Source organism: Nerophis lumbriciformis, linkage group LG04 (assembly GCF_033978685.3).
Source record: "Nerophis lumbriciformis linkage group LG04, RoL_Nlum_v2.1, whole genome shotgun sequence".
NCBI lineage: Eukaryota > Metazoa > Chordata > Actinopteri > Syngnathiformes > Syngnathidae > Nerophis > Nerophis lumbriciformis.
In genome coordinates, this window is record NC_084551.2 from 29,567,501 (window position 1) to 29,582,685 (window position 15,185).

The following is a 15,185-nucleotide window of genomic DNA, read 5'->3' on the forward strand; positions in this document are numbered from 1 at the left end:
TCTTCCTGCTCCTCTGAGTAACAGGCACGCTCTTCGTGGGCTGCTGAAGAACATACACATGCTTTCAGTTTCACTATTCCAGTGTATTCAATTGCAAGCACAAGCTCAATGAGATATTGTTGACATTTTATACACACAAAAGGTTTTTAACCATCATAAGTGGCCTGGTTTAGTAACCATTAATACACAACAGTCAATTCAACCCTTCTGGGTCCGCATCAGTATTAAATAGTAAGGGTCCCGGAAAAATCAATTCACATCCAAATTCTTATTCAGGGCTGCAGCTATCGGTTATTTTAGTAATCGAGTTAAATATCGTTTAGTTTGTTTGATTACTTTAAAGCCTGAATGTGTATTTCAGAGAAAACAGTTAAAATAAACTTTTTTTTTCTGCTTGCCATAACCTTCTTTCTTTTTCACTAATACATGCACATCATCAACACAAAAATTGCACTTCTAACATGTGCGCATTCATTCAATGTTTTTAATAAAAACACACAAATAACAGCACCCACATGCCACCACTCTCATGTGCGCTCTATTGCAGCGGCTATGCAGAAACTATGTCTGCATATTTAAAGTTTTGGGCATTGATCATTTTTAATAGTTACACTCAAACAATTAATTCAAACAACAAAATATGAATTGAATTTTTTTTCAAATCAATTATTGATTAAATCGTTGCAGCTCTAGATTATTTTTTTTGATTCTGAATCAATTCAAAATATTCAAGAATCGATGTTCAAACAGATGTTTTAAGGCCATCTCCGTGCTTACAGGTTGTGTGTATATTTCATACATCCGCAGCCAAATGAAGAGCTTTTGTGACTTGTACCCTGTTTTATTATCATTTATAGACCAAATAATACATTGCGAAAACTGGTTTGAATCGAATAATCGTTTCTGAATCAAATCTTCACCCAAGGAATCAGAACCAAATTGAATTGTGAGTTGTTTCTATATGAATACAAGTCAACAAGTATACAGTTGAACTCAACTATTTGACCACCATTTTACATGTAGTCACAAAGTAATGTCATTAGCAAATAAACTGACATCGAAAATGATCATAAAAAATGTTGAACAATGGCTGGTAAATGATTTTAAGGGGAACTAAACTTGGATTGCAACAATTAAATCGATTCATTCAATTACAAAAAAGTTTAGATTTGTATTTTATTGCTTGAAATAATCGATTAATGAGAATTAAAATTTAACAAATCTGCGCCGCATGGAGTGCCCGGAACTTTAAATACCGTATTTTTAGGACTATAAGTCGCAGTTTTTTTCATAGTTTGGCCGGGATCCAGTGCGAATTATATATGTTTTTTTCCTTTTTTATTATGCATTTTCGGCAGGTGCGACTTATACTCCTAAAAATACAGTACACAAAAATAGTTTCTACACGGTCATTGCAATAGAGCGCACATGATAGCAGTGGTAGTGCACATAAAAGCGGTGGTGTGTGTGTGCTGTGATTTGCGCGGCGGCAAACAACAGAGATTAATTTTTAAATAAATGCACACATGTTATAAGGCCACTTTGATTTATTATAAATAATGAAGGTTATAGCAAGCAGAAAAATATTTGTCTAGTTCAACTATTTTCCTTAAAATACACATTGAGGCTATAAATTGTTTTTATCTGATTACTTGATTAATCAAACAAACTAATCAATAAATTACTCGATTACTAAGATAATCAATTTTATTCACGACATTACAGCTACTCCAAGTGCTAACTGCTAGCCTCAAACACATACACAGAATGTTGTAACATGAAGACGCGCCGAACCCGCACATAATCACAACAAAAAAAGCCCAGAATAGCTCCATTTCAAAAAGAGAGGTAAAACAAAAGTAGTGAACAGAAGGAAAATGATAAATAAATACCGTAATAACGTCTAACAAGCAGAAATGCACAAATCCATGTTAGCTTACAGCGGAAATCTCCTGCTTCTTCAGCACCTGCAGTAAGTGAACTCATCCAAAAGATGGCACCATGGCACAAATAATATCACACCTTTCCGTTTATGTTAGGATCTGCGCATGTCAAAGTAAAGTATTCCGATTTAAGGTATAATACATGAAAATGCACTTCATAATCAGATCATTTTTTTCAGGGTACATGTACACAGTAACATTCTAATGCGAATGATAATCAGATAAATACATGTTGTCCATCTACACGTGGCTACTGAACACCAATTCTACCTTCACCCACAAAAGGGCAGAAAGATCTCTGATTCAATTCACAAAGAATCAACTTGAGGCAAAAACAATTTTCTAATTAAACTTGCAATGTCTCGCTTGTTTGGTTTTTGTTTGTTTGGCCCACGGGCTGTAGTTTGGACACCCCTGATCTAGACCATAAGATGTAGATTAAAATCATACAGCCCTTTTAATAGCGGTCGTCTGGCCTGTTGTCTGTCCCATTTTCATAACAGCAGGTACATTCTATTCACGCTCAGTATTGCCTCCTAACTGGACAGGTGGACACACCTGAAGTGTTGATGATGTTTCCTCTCTTTTTATTGCTGACAGTTCTTACCCGCCACCCAACACAGCCACGGTATAAATAGCCTACACATGAAAAGGCCGGAATGGGAATGAAAAGCATCACGCCTCTATTCACAAACTATATCAGGAGTGAATGAATGACGTTTCAACGCCGCGTCCTTGAATGTGATGAGTGTCGTCTGTCAGCGAAGAAGACACGGCGGCGCGAGGAAGATCATGAGCCCTCGCCGCTAAAGTGGCTGCCATTGTGCATGGAAACAAGCGCACCGTGCAGGGCTCTTCTTGCTTCATTATTTATATTGAACTTTTTTCTTATGCAAGGGCAAAAGGTTGGGGAATAGTACATGGCGGTTGCATAAGCTGTCAGTGCCGAGCAGCTACACTTCTTCACAGTCAGTCGCGTAACAGCATTTCTCCTTCCTTTCAAATACCTGTTTCCTCGCTCTCCGGCTCATCCGCCGACGCTTCAGACACTCCCATTGCCTGGCACTTTTTCCCATGAGCTTTTGACTTCATGTGTTTGGTAAGGTTCCCTGCGAAGGAACATGAAAAGCACATTTAAAACTCGCCTCCCTTTTCCACGGGGCAAGGAAAAACTAGGACATTTTGCAACAACACAGATAAACATGAGACGGGCATCATTTAACAAGACACACAAAAAAAGTGGAAATACATCTTAAACATGTCTTTAACCGTCCCCTAACCTTTGGTTTTGAAGGCAAAGTTGCAGTGTTTGCAAATGTACGGACGGACATCAGTGTGTGTTCGGATGTGCTTCTTCAGCATGCTGGGCTTCTTACAGCGGATGCCGCACTCCCCGCATATGTACTTTCCTCTGCCACGCCCTCGAACGTAAATATACTCTTCGTTAGACTTATACCTGACAGACAGACGGGATGGGCATGCGTTATTGATACAGAAACAGAACCAACATGAAGTCACAGAATCACAGATAAGCATCCATTTGATAAACATCACTCATTTCACTGCCTGGTAGATTGTGGCGTGCAATCGTTGCTACTAGAGAGTAGCACACATGTCAAACATTTCAACCTTAAGGTGCTTGTAACAACACATTATCTAAAATGTATGCATTATCTCAGAATGTAAAACATTTTCATCCCAGTATGTGATAGTAATTTCCCGCATGTTGTATAGAACTTTGACATATTTTGGAATACCTGGTTACCTATTGCAAGAGGTATCGTAAAATGTAATAAAGCAGGGGTCTTCAAGGAGTTTCAGGCCAAGGACACGGGGCGACATGGGTCATATGGTAGAGCAGTCGGAGAGCAACTTGAAGGTTCCTGGTTCCTAGTCACGACCATTGTGTCTAGAGATGTCCGATAATGGCTTTTTTGACGATATTGTCCAACTCTTAATTACCGATTCCGATATCAACCGATACCGATAAATACAGTCGTGGAATTAACACATTATTATGCCTAATTTTGTTGTGATGCCCCGCTGGATGCATTAAACAATGTAACAAGGTTTTCCAAAATGAATCAACTCAAGTTATGGAAAAAAATGCCAACATGGCACTGCCATATTTATTATTGAAGTCACAAAGTGCATTATTTTTTTTTAACATGTCTCAAAACAGCAGCTTGGAATTTGGGACATGCTCTCCCTGAGAGAGCATGAGGAGGTTGAGGTGGGCGAGGTTTGGAGGGGCGGGGTTGAGGTGGGGGGGCGGGGGGGATGTATATTGTAGTGTCCCGGAAGAGTTAGTGCTGCAAGGGGTTCTGGGTATTTGTTCTGTTGTGTTTATGTTGTGTTACGGTGCGGATGTTCTCCCGAAATGTGTTTGTCATTCTTGTTTGGTGTGGGTTCACAGTGTGGCGCATATTTGTAACAGTGTTAAAGTTGTTTATACGGCCACCCTCAGTGTGACCTGTATGGCTGTTGACCAAGTATGCCTTGCATTCACTTGTGTGTGTGAAAAGCCGTAGGTGTTATGTGATTGGGCCGGCACGCAAAGGCAGGGCCTTTAAGGTTTCTTGGCGCTCTGTACTTCTCCCTACGTTCGTGTACCACTCCGTACAGTGGCGTTTAAAAATGTCATACATTTTACTTTTTGAAACCGATACCGACAATTTCCGATATTACATTTTAAAGCATTTATCGGCCAATAATATCGGCAGTACAATATTATCGGACATCTCTAATTGTGTCTTTAGGCATCTTGCTGCCAGTGCCGCTCACACAGGTGTATGAATGTGAATGAATGGTGGGTTGTGGTCGGAGGTAGGCAAAAAAATTGGCAGCCACGTTTCCGTCAGTCTAGCCCAGGGTTGCTGTGGCTACAAATGTAGCTTACCACCAACATAGTGTGAATGTGGGGTGAATGAATGATGGGATCTCAGTTCTCTGTGAAGCACTTTGAGTGTCTAGGAAAGCGCTATATAAACTGAATCCATTAATATTATTAAACTAAAAAATAAAGTATCCTCCTGTATGAAATGATGATTCTATCTTACATTAAACTGCTCCTAAAGGTACTTAGTTATTGTGCAAGACTAACAATATTCAAATAATAACAGTATTGTGCCGCTAATAGTTAATGTTCTAATCACCAGTTGATAAATAATGCCCAAATCAATAGCTGACAACTAGATTGCTAATCTCTATCTGACAATTAATGTGGCAATCGCTAGCTGAGAACTAGCGTGCCACTTGCTAGCTGATAACCACAGTGCTAATCGTTAGCTGGGAACTAGAGCGCTAATTGCTAGCCAATAACTAAAGTTAAAGTTAAAGTACCACTGATAGTCACACACACACTAGGTGTGGTGAGATTACTCTCTGCATTTGACCCATCCCCTGGGAGGTGAGAGGAGCAGTGAGCAGCAGCGGTGGCCGTGTCTGGGAATAATTTTTGGTGATTTAACCCCCAATTCCAACCCTTGATGCTGAGTGTCAAGCAGGGAGGTAATGGGTCCCATTTTTATAGTCTTTGGTATGACTCGGCCGGGGTTTGCACTCACGACCTAACGATCTCGAACTACAAGGCCACTGAGCAGTTGCTAGCTGATAACTACAATGCTAATCGTTAGCTTGGAACTAGAGCGCTAATTGCTAGCCGATAACTAACACACTAATCGCTCGCAGGCATCTAGAACGCTAAACGCTAGCTGGAAATTAACGCGCCAGTCGCTAGCTAACAATTAGGGCATACATCACTAGCTGAATATTACAGCGCAAATCTCGTCGTCAGCTGGTAACTCGAGCGCCAATCGCAAGCTGTCTTAAATACTAAATGACTATAATAAGACAATAATTTATTCATGTTGTATATGTTATTTATTCACATTCAACGATGTACATGTGAATTCAAAGACATTTACATTTGTGGAAAAATTGCGGGGAGACATGTCAAAAATATATATTTAACAGAACATCAACCAAATATTTCAGGCCCTCCTGCAGTATCTCTGTAAACCCCCTGTTGAAGACCTCTGCTTTAAACCGTTGAAATTGACGCCTTAATGAGAAAAAAACATTACAGAAATCAATGCATTAAATATTTAAATCTCTATGATTTTTTTTTTTAAACAAAAACAACATGCAATTGGTCATTGATGGAATAATTGTTAAACTCCACACCTTTCTTTGCAGCTGGATTTGTCTGATTTGCAGCTTTTTTTAAGCAGGCTTTCAAAACACAGTCATAGCGATGCCAGGATGTGGCTAATAAGGTTTGATGTGTTGAAGCGTGATGTTTATTTCCCTTTATCACAGAATGTTTTCACAATATATGGTGCAAATAGCACGCAAAATGTTTTTTTCTGAAACAGTGAAGTTTTTGTTTAGAGTGAGTTCAGGCCGTTAGAAGCATGGCACGTATGAGAAAAGGAGTGCTTGGTTTTCTCACTCCTAACTATACTTATAATGGTGCATTATGTAATAATACAATACATTTTTACCTCATTATGTGATCAATATATTAATTAATCAATCAAACTGTATTTGCGTATCACTTTTCATACATACAAAATGTAGCACAGAGTGCTTCAAAAAACAAACAAACAAAAAAAAACAGTACCTCCTGCTCTCATTGCATAATCACAAGTTGAAACAGTCAACCCAACCCACCCCCACACCCCACACTAAACCCACCTTTTTTCTCTACCACACCCATGCACACACAATAAAAGTCATGTAAAAACATATGTGTCTGAGCACGGAAGAACCAGGTGATACAACACTATCTTAAGGAGCCAAGTGCACCAGGGGCTGCAGGATGAGGGGCCTTGAACGCAGCGACCCTGATCCAGAGCACACAGCGAGGGAACAGGGAGTCGTCTCGCCGAGGATCCCATGAGCCAGAGCCACAGCATTCGCAGCACACCAGAGCCCCCGGTGCAGACGGCCCCTGATGAGGAAAAGCTGGAAATAACTCTATAAATGTAAAATATATTAAGAGAATAAAACAAATGAATAAATCTAAGATAGGATAGGAAATACTTTTATTTCCCACAATGGGGAAATTACGTTGTTGCATTGCAGGTTTTAACATACAGTAACAGAAGCAAAGCGTAGTGGAAACAAAAAAATAAATATTACATAAAATGTATTTAAAAGCTACATAAGATTAATTAAATTGGTATGTGGTAAATAAAAGCTAATCTATATTACATAAACACAGAGTTAAAATAATAATAATACAATTATAAGATGAATAAGAATATTAATTCAACGCTAAGTTAAAAAGGTGGGTCTTGAGCTTGGTTCTCTGCCCTGAGGTTGGGGGCGGCTAATAATGGAATGATGCCTCTCTGTGGGTATGGGTCCGGACTTTTGGAATATTTAGGAGGCCTGAACTGGAAGACCTTAGGGACCGCGAGGGCTTGTATGGTTAAAGCAACTCGGAAAGATAAGAAGGCCCAAGACCATTAAGGCATTTAAAAACCAGTAAAATATTCTTAAAATCGATGTTTGAACACACAGGAAGCCATTGCTGCGATTTTAAAACTGGTGTAATATGGGCCGCGCTTCTGGTCTTCGTCAGTACACGAGCGGCTGAGTTTTGGAGTAGTCAATGCGGCTTGTAATAAAATCATGCATTTGCATCTCCGTATTGGCCCGAGAGAGAATGGGGCGGATTCTGGCTATATTTTTAAGATGATAAAACCCTATTTTTCTACAGTATCAAAGGCTGCATTTAGATCAAGTAGGACCAGCACTGAGAGCCTTTGTGAGTCGTAATTCATCCTTCCATCCATCCATCCATCTTCTTCCACTTATCCGAAGTAGGGTCGCGGGAGCAGTAGCCTAAGCAGAGAAGCCCAGACCTCCCTCTCCCCAGCTCTTCTCGGGGGATCCCAAGGCATTCCCAGGCCAGCTGGGAGAAATTATCTCTCTAACGTGTCCTGGATCTTCCCTGCGGTCAGACGTGCCCTGAACATATCCCCAGGGAGGTGTTCGGGGGGCATTCTGACCAGATGCCTGAACCATCTCACCTGGCTCTTCTCGATGTGGAGGAGCAGTGGCTTTACTTTGAGCTCCTCCCGGATGACAGAGCTTCTCACCCTATTTCTAAGGGAGAGCCCCGCCACCCGACGAAGAAAACTCATTTCGGCCGCTTGTACCCGTGATCTCGTCCTTTCGGTCATAACCAAAAGTTCATGACCATAGGTGACGATAGGGATGTAGATCGACCAATAAATTGAGAGTTTTGCCTTCCGGCTCAGCTCTTTCTTCACCACAACGGATCAGTACGGGGTCTGCATCACTGCAGACACCGCACTGATCTGCCTGTCAACCTCACGATCCACTCTTCCTCCACTCGTCAACAAGACCCTGAGGTACTTTAACTTCTCCACTTGGGGCAAGATCTCCTCCTCAACCCGGAGATGGCACTCCACCCTTTTCTGTACGAGAACTATGGACTCAGACTTGGAAGTGCTGGTTTTCCTCCCAGTCGCTTCACACTCTGCTGCGAACAGATCCAGTGAGAGCTGAAGATCCGGCCAGATCATGCCTTCAGAACCACATCATCCGCTAAAGGCAGGGACCTAATCCTGCAGCCATCTAACCGGATCCCATCAACGCCCTGACTGTGCCTAGAAATTCTGTCCATAAAAGTTGTAAACAGAATCGGTGACCAAGGGCAGCCCTGGCGGAGTCCAACCCTCACTGGAAACTGATCCAACTTACTTCCGGCTATGAGGACTAAGCTCTGACACTGATCGTACAGGGAGCGGACCGCCACAATCAGGCGGTCCGATACCCCATACTCTCTGAGCACTCTCCACAGGACTTCCCGAGGGACATGGTCCTTCTCCAAGATTTTTTTAAAGATTTTAAACAACTTAAGGATGAATTACTGGTTGGGTGCATGGGAGTTTGCCCCACCAGTAATTCATCCTTAAGTCGTATAAAATCTTTAAAAGAGCTATCTCTATACTGTGGTTCACTCTAAAACCAGACTGATGTTTCTCCAGAACATTTCAATAATTAAATTTTTTTTTTACCTAAATAAAAACAAGTTTTTCTAAAATTGTACTTAAAAATGCTAGTTTGGACACTGCTCCGTAGTTATTAAAATCATTAGAATATAAATTGCTCTTCTTCAAAAGGGGCCTCACCACTGACCTTAAGGCAACAGGAAAGACACCTGTTTGAAGCAAGCAAATCATCACGTTTAAAAGCTTCTCTTCAAAAACTCCATAAAATGTGTTAAAAAACGAAGCAGGGATTGGGTCCAACACACATGTGGTGGGCTTCACTGTGGAAAAGACCTTCAAGCACCTCAGCATTAAGCAGGACAAAACTGTCCATTGTTTCCTCAGGTAAAAACACACTCTCAGATGTATTTAAAACCATATTTCCAACAGATAAAATGCTACTTTTGATAGTATAATTTTTACTCACAAAAAGAGTCAGTTGGGCTTCTTTGTGAGCGATTAAAAATCAGGGTTAAATAAATGATGAATTGTTGAAAATAAAACTTTGGGGTTATTCTTGTGATTATTTATTGTACTAGCAAAGTGTGTGTTTCCTGAATCGTTTAGTGCTTCTAACAGAAGTGTAGATAGAATCATGTTTCAACATAAATAATCAGCTAGTAACAGTAAATTAACAATATGTTACTGCATACGTCAGCAGCCGAATTAGGAACCTTTGCAACCCGTTCTGAAATAGTTCTATTATCATTTATATACCGTATTTTTCAGACTATAAGTCGCTGTTTTTTTCATAGTTTGGCCGGGCTCCAGTGCGATTTATATATGTTTTTTTCCTTCTTTATTATGCATTTTCGGCAGGTGCGACTTATACTCCGGTGCGACTTATACTCCGAAAAATACGGTAACAAATAATATATTGTGAGATATATCATTATCGCCCATTCCTAACTCACACAATCCTTCAGTCAGCCATGTATCGCGTTATGGACTCACCCTTATTGAGAAAGGACAAAATGCACACGACTCAGTCACACATCCAAAAGCGATTGACTGTGCAATCGAAAAAGGAAACAGAGCCGCCGCATTGAACAGAAAGCCGAAAAAGAAGGCACAAGCCCAGAGGCGACCCGCAAGGAGCCGGAAGTGAACCCAAAAACAGGGCAGAGAAAACGCCGGACAGAGCAACCCAGAGTCCCCTCAACTCTGACACCACAGACATGTTCTAATATCGCTGTTAGGTGGGTGGATTGTGTAAGGCAGTGGTTCTCAAACTTTTTTCACCAAGTACCACCGCAGAAAACACTTGGCTCTCTAAATACCACCATGATGACCAACATTAAAATACAGTAGTGTAGTAGGCCTACATATTCATTAAAACAAGGCAGAGGTATTATTAAACAAGTATATTTATATTTGTGGCCACTGTAACATTACACACAGTTACAGTAACACTGTTTGAATATTTAGATAGGTGATTCTTTGGCGTACCACTAGATAGAGCCTGGCGTATCACAGCTTGAGAATCCCTGGAGTAAGGTAGGTAGATGTGTTGAATTTCTCTAAAACCTTTCATTGGGGCATTTTGTTAAGAAAAATGCCCTTTGATTGGAATTGTTATTCCGATTGTTGTTTGCACAGGTGTCCAATTGAACTGCATCATACTGACCTGTGTTTGTAAACACTTGGACACAGTATTTCAGGTCATGAAAGAGCCAGGACACAAACAAACACCTCTCAGTATGATGCAGTGCGGCTCTAACACTCATGCACCTCATGTTGTGGCCAATGAGCATCAGTTCTGCACACACTGTTAAAAATAACACATCACATAAAAGTAAAAACATTTAAAAAGCAATTACCAACAGCTTTGGTTAAGGATTAAAAAGAGTAAACAGGAATAGCTTACGGCGTTTATGGGACAGATGCAGAAACAGCTGCTGGAACTGTTGACATTGTTTTTTTTTTGTGTTGCCTCTAAAACACAGTATGGTAATGAAAGACAACAAAAGGTGCTCGTGGTGGAAGCGGACATGGCACTAACCACAAACATTCAGCCAAAAACACACACAGACACACAAGAGACTGAAACAAGACCGTCTTTATGGAAGTGGATTGGGGATGCCCCACCAAATCCCTCGCAGCAATCGGTCTCCTACTGTTCCCTTTACTACACCCATGGCGCACACACACACACACACACACACACACACACACACACACACACACACACACACACACACACACACACACACACACACACACACACACACACTATTAGCTAGTAGTCTGCTTCCGAGTGGCCCTGCCGACAAGAGCGACGAGAGTAAAAAGAGAGAAAGGAATGAACCTAAAAAAGGCACAAATCAAACAAGACATTTGGTTCTATTCTATAAACATCTTTATATACACAATCCTGATATTTACCAAAAGCTTATTTTAGGCCACAGCAAGACCGCAGAAACGTTACATTTGAATCACCTGTCCTCCATCCCTCAAGACAGTCACAATCCGTGGGGATGATTGTGTAAATATGTGACTGGGTTTAAATAAAGTGCATGAACCACAATGACAAGAAGTCAATGCTCCCTGTTGTACGCCAGAAGCAGCAACAGCAAATTATATAAAACCCAGCAGGATCGTCTCAACAGTGCCATTGTGTTGTAGTCATTCAGGGGCGGGTTGCTGTTCACTGGCATGTATTTCTAACCACGAGCTAAAAATATCCACCTACATCTTAGGAAAAACAACCACCGTGGTAGTTTTGTGTGGAGAACATCACATCGAACCAGCAACTGATTGATGGAACAAATCCAATTGTCCTTCTCTTCTCTTCTATCACCAGTATAATTGAAATGAAAAAAATTTGCAAATGAATTGTTTTTAAAAACAGAAATAACGAATACCCCTGCGTCGCCTTGTTGCCATGTTTATTTCTGTATAGCACGCATTGGCAATTTAAAAATCGAATGGACAGGATGGGAGGAATCCAGACAACAAAAGCAGCTAACCAGAGAAAACTGTCAAGAAAAACATAGTTCCTAAATGCGGAAAATTAGAACGCAGTGGAACCCCCACAGTCAGCCCTTTTCTATGTTGCAGTATGCTCCATTTGTATTTTTCAGATGTAAACGATACATGCTTTTTTTTTCTTTGGAATTACACACGGCGCTAAAAAATCTGTCAAAATGTTTTAGTACGACTTTGGTAAGCGTTGAATCCGCACAGCTTGATGGATTGCCGGCACATTACGACCAGCGTAGTCAGACGTACTTTGCTTCAACGTACAGGTATTATTATGTTGTGTGTGTATAAGGACCCCAAAATGGCACCTATTGGGAGACTTTATTTAGCGTTTTTGTTCGGACTATTATGCAAAACCAACCTTTCTTACCTTTTGGTGTCATGATCTGGCAGTTCTACCACCGCCTGTCTGCTTTTTGGGCTATAGGGGCGCAGCCACCATTATGCACACCTGATACACATTTCCTCCTAACTATTTAAGCTCTCCAGTTCACTCACTCAGCGCTGGTTCATTCCTGATGCTTCATCCTTCCAGTCGAGTTCATCTCATATCTCATCTGCTCTGGCTCTATTTGCGCTCCTTGTTCCTGTGGCTCTGCCCTAGCGCTGCCGTGTAGTGTTTGCTTGTTCCTCTTCACACCTTTTGGTGCGATTCCCATTTGCCCACACCTTTTGTGTACGTCCTGAGTTGTTTATCCTTACTCCTTTTTGAGTTCGCTTTTTGTTTTCACTTTTATTCTTTATTCTCTGCTTTGGGGTCCTGCTAAGGCCGATCGTGACAATTGGTACCTGCTGTTGTGTATTTGAGATCTGCATAAGTCCCGAAAAATTGGGTGCGTCCGTCATTGTAATACACTTTGTAGTCAAAAAGTTCCTTCTTCTTCTCTATCCTCTTGTTGTGGGGCATTCATCCTCCGCTGTTGCCATTTCTAATACAACGTAGCGTATAGTTCTAACTTATATCTGTCAGTTGATTCACTATAGAAGCGCCAAAAACTACAACATAGATGACGGGGAGAAGACGCTGTCAAAGAGGAGCCACGTAAATAAGACCGCACACAAAATGGTGCATCCTGAAGAGAGGTTCAGAAAGTAGCTTGAAAACAGTCTGTAAAACATAACCCATGCAACATTTTGACCAAAGAACCGTCTTTACATGTTATATAGACCACGAGGAAGTGTTTTAAATGTAGAAAAAAATCATAATATGACCCCTTTACTGCGCCTTATGTATGAAATACAGAATACACTATTTTGTAGGGGTGTGGGAAAAAAATCGATTTGAATTTGAATCACGATTCTCACGTTGTGCGATTCAGAATCGATTCTCATTTAAAAAAAAATTTTTTTTTTTAATTAATCAATCCAACAAAACAATACACAGCAATAACACAACAATGCAATCCAATTCCAAAACCAAACCGGACCCAGCAACACTCAGAACTGAAATAAACAGCAATTGAGAGGAGACACAAACACGACACAGAACAAACCAAAAGTAGTGAAACAAAAATGAATATTATCAACAACAGTATCAATATTAGTTACAATTTCCACATAGCAGTGATTAAAAATCCCTCATTGACATTATCATTAGACATTTATAAAAATAAAAGAACAATAGTGTCACGGTGGCTTACACTTGCATCGCATCTCATAAGCTTGACAACACACTGTGTCCAATATTTTCACAAAGATAAAATAAGTCATATTTTTGGTTCATTTAATAGTTAAAACAAATTTACATTATTGCAATCAGTTGATAAAACATTGTCCTTTACAATTATAAAAGCTTTTTACAAAAATCTACTACTCTGTTAGCATGTCAGCAGACTGGGGTAGATCCTGCTGAAATCCTATGTATTGAATGAATAGAGAATCCTTTTGAATCGGGAAAAAATCGTTTTTGAATCGAGAATCGTGTTGAATTGAAAAAAAAAAAAATCAATTTCGAATCGAATCGTGACCCCAAGAATCGATATTGAATCGAATCGTGGGACACCCAAAAATTCACAGCTCTACTATTTTGCATGTTTTGTGTTGCTTCACTGATGATGTTTTGGTCTTAGTATTGTATCTATTTTAATGGCTAAGCTTTTATTTTTTTTAAATGGTTTGTACTGTAGCACTTTAAGATTATTTTAAATAAAAAGTGTGTAGCAAATAAAATCTATTATTATTATTGAATATTTCTGGGGGGCATCCTACTCAGTTAGGTGGTCCATGAACGCACCTTCTCTGTGTATACAACGATCACTGTGTTCTAAGAAAGCACACCTTGTCAGTCAGTGGTGTCACATTCAATGATGTGTCAGACTACATTAAATGACAAGGCAAACTACATTAATTGATGTGGCGGGCCACATTCAATGATGTGTCAGACTACATTAAATGACAAGGCAAACTACATTAAATGATGTGGCGGACTACATTATATGATGTGGCAGACCACATTAAATGAGGTGGCAGACCACATTAAATGACGGGGCAGACTACATTAAATGATGTGGCAGACTACATTAAATGATGTGGCAGACTACATTAAATGATGTGGCAGACCACATTAAATGATGTGGCAGACTACATTAAATGATTTGGCAGACCACATTAAATGACGTGGCAGACCACATTAAATGATGTAGCAGACCAAATTTAAATGATATTGCAGACCAAGTTTGAATGATGTGGCAAACCACATTAAATGATGGCGGACCACATTAAATGATGTGGCAGGCCATATTAAATGATGTGGCAGACCATCTTACAAACGTTTGTAAATGATGTGGCAAACTACATTAAATGATGTGGCAGACTACATTCAATGATGTGGCAGACCAAGTTTAAATGATGTTGCAGACCAAGTTTAAATTATGTGGCAAACCACATTAAATGATGGCAGACCACATTAAATGACGTGGCAGACCACATTAAATGATGTGGCAGACCACGTTAAAATTATGTGGCAGACCACGTTAAAATTATGTGGCAGACCACATTAAATTATGTGGCAGACCACATCAAATGATGTGGCAGACCCCATTACATGTCATGGCGAGCCACAACAAATGACATGAGGGACCACTTTAAATGATGTGGTGGGACAAATAAAATGAAGTAGCGGGCCAGATCTGGGCCCCTTGCCTTGAATTTGACACATGTCTGCCGTATTGTTTACAATAAACTCATCAGTGGTATTAATAAGCACCATAATTATCAGGCCGGTATGAGGAAT

At 40.3% G+C, this 15,185-nt stretch overlaps 1 protein-coding gene across 5 annotated transcripts in view; it reads right to left on the minus strand.

The window, feature by feature from the left end:
* hivep3b (HIVEP zinc finger 3b) overlaps positions 1 to 15,185 on the minus strand; it is a 131,615-nt gene that overhangs the window by 9,599 nt on the left and 106,831 nt on the right. For 2 of the 5 annotated variants that reach the window (XM_061951840.1, XM_061951847.1), the window contains 3 exons: positions 3,224 to 3,399; positions 2,951 to 3,052; positions 1 to 43 (listed from right to left, as the gene is read on the minus strand). The exon at positions 1 to 43 is cut by the window's left edge and continues 619 nt beyond it. In XM_061951840.1, the coding sequence (XP_061807824.1) occupies positions 1 to 43; positions 2,951 to 3,052; positions 3,224 to 3,399 (321 nt within the window). The remainder of the gene's footprint in view (positions 44 to 2,950; positions 3,053 to 3,223; positions 3,400 to 15,185) is intronic. The other 3 variants (XM_061951855.1, XM_061951869.1, XM_061951862.1) reach the window with 3 other exon arrangements.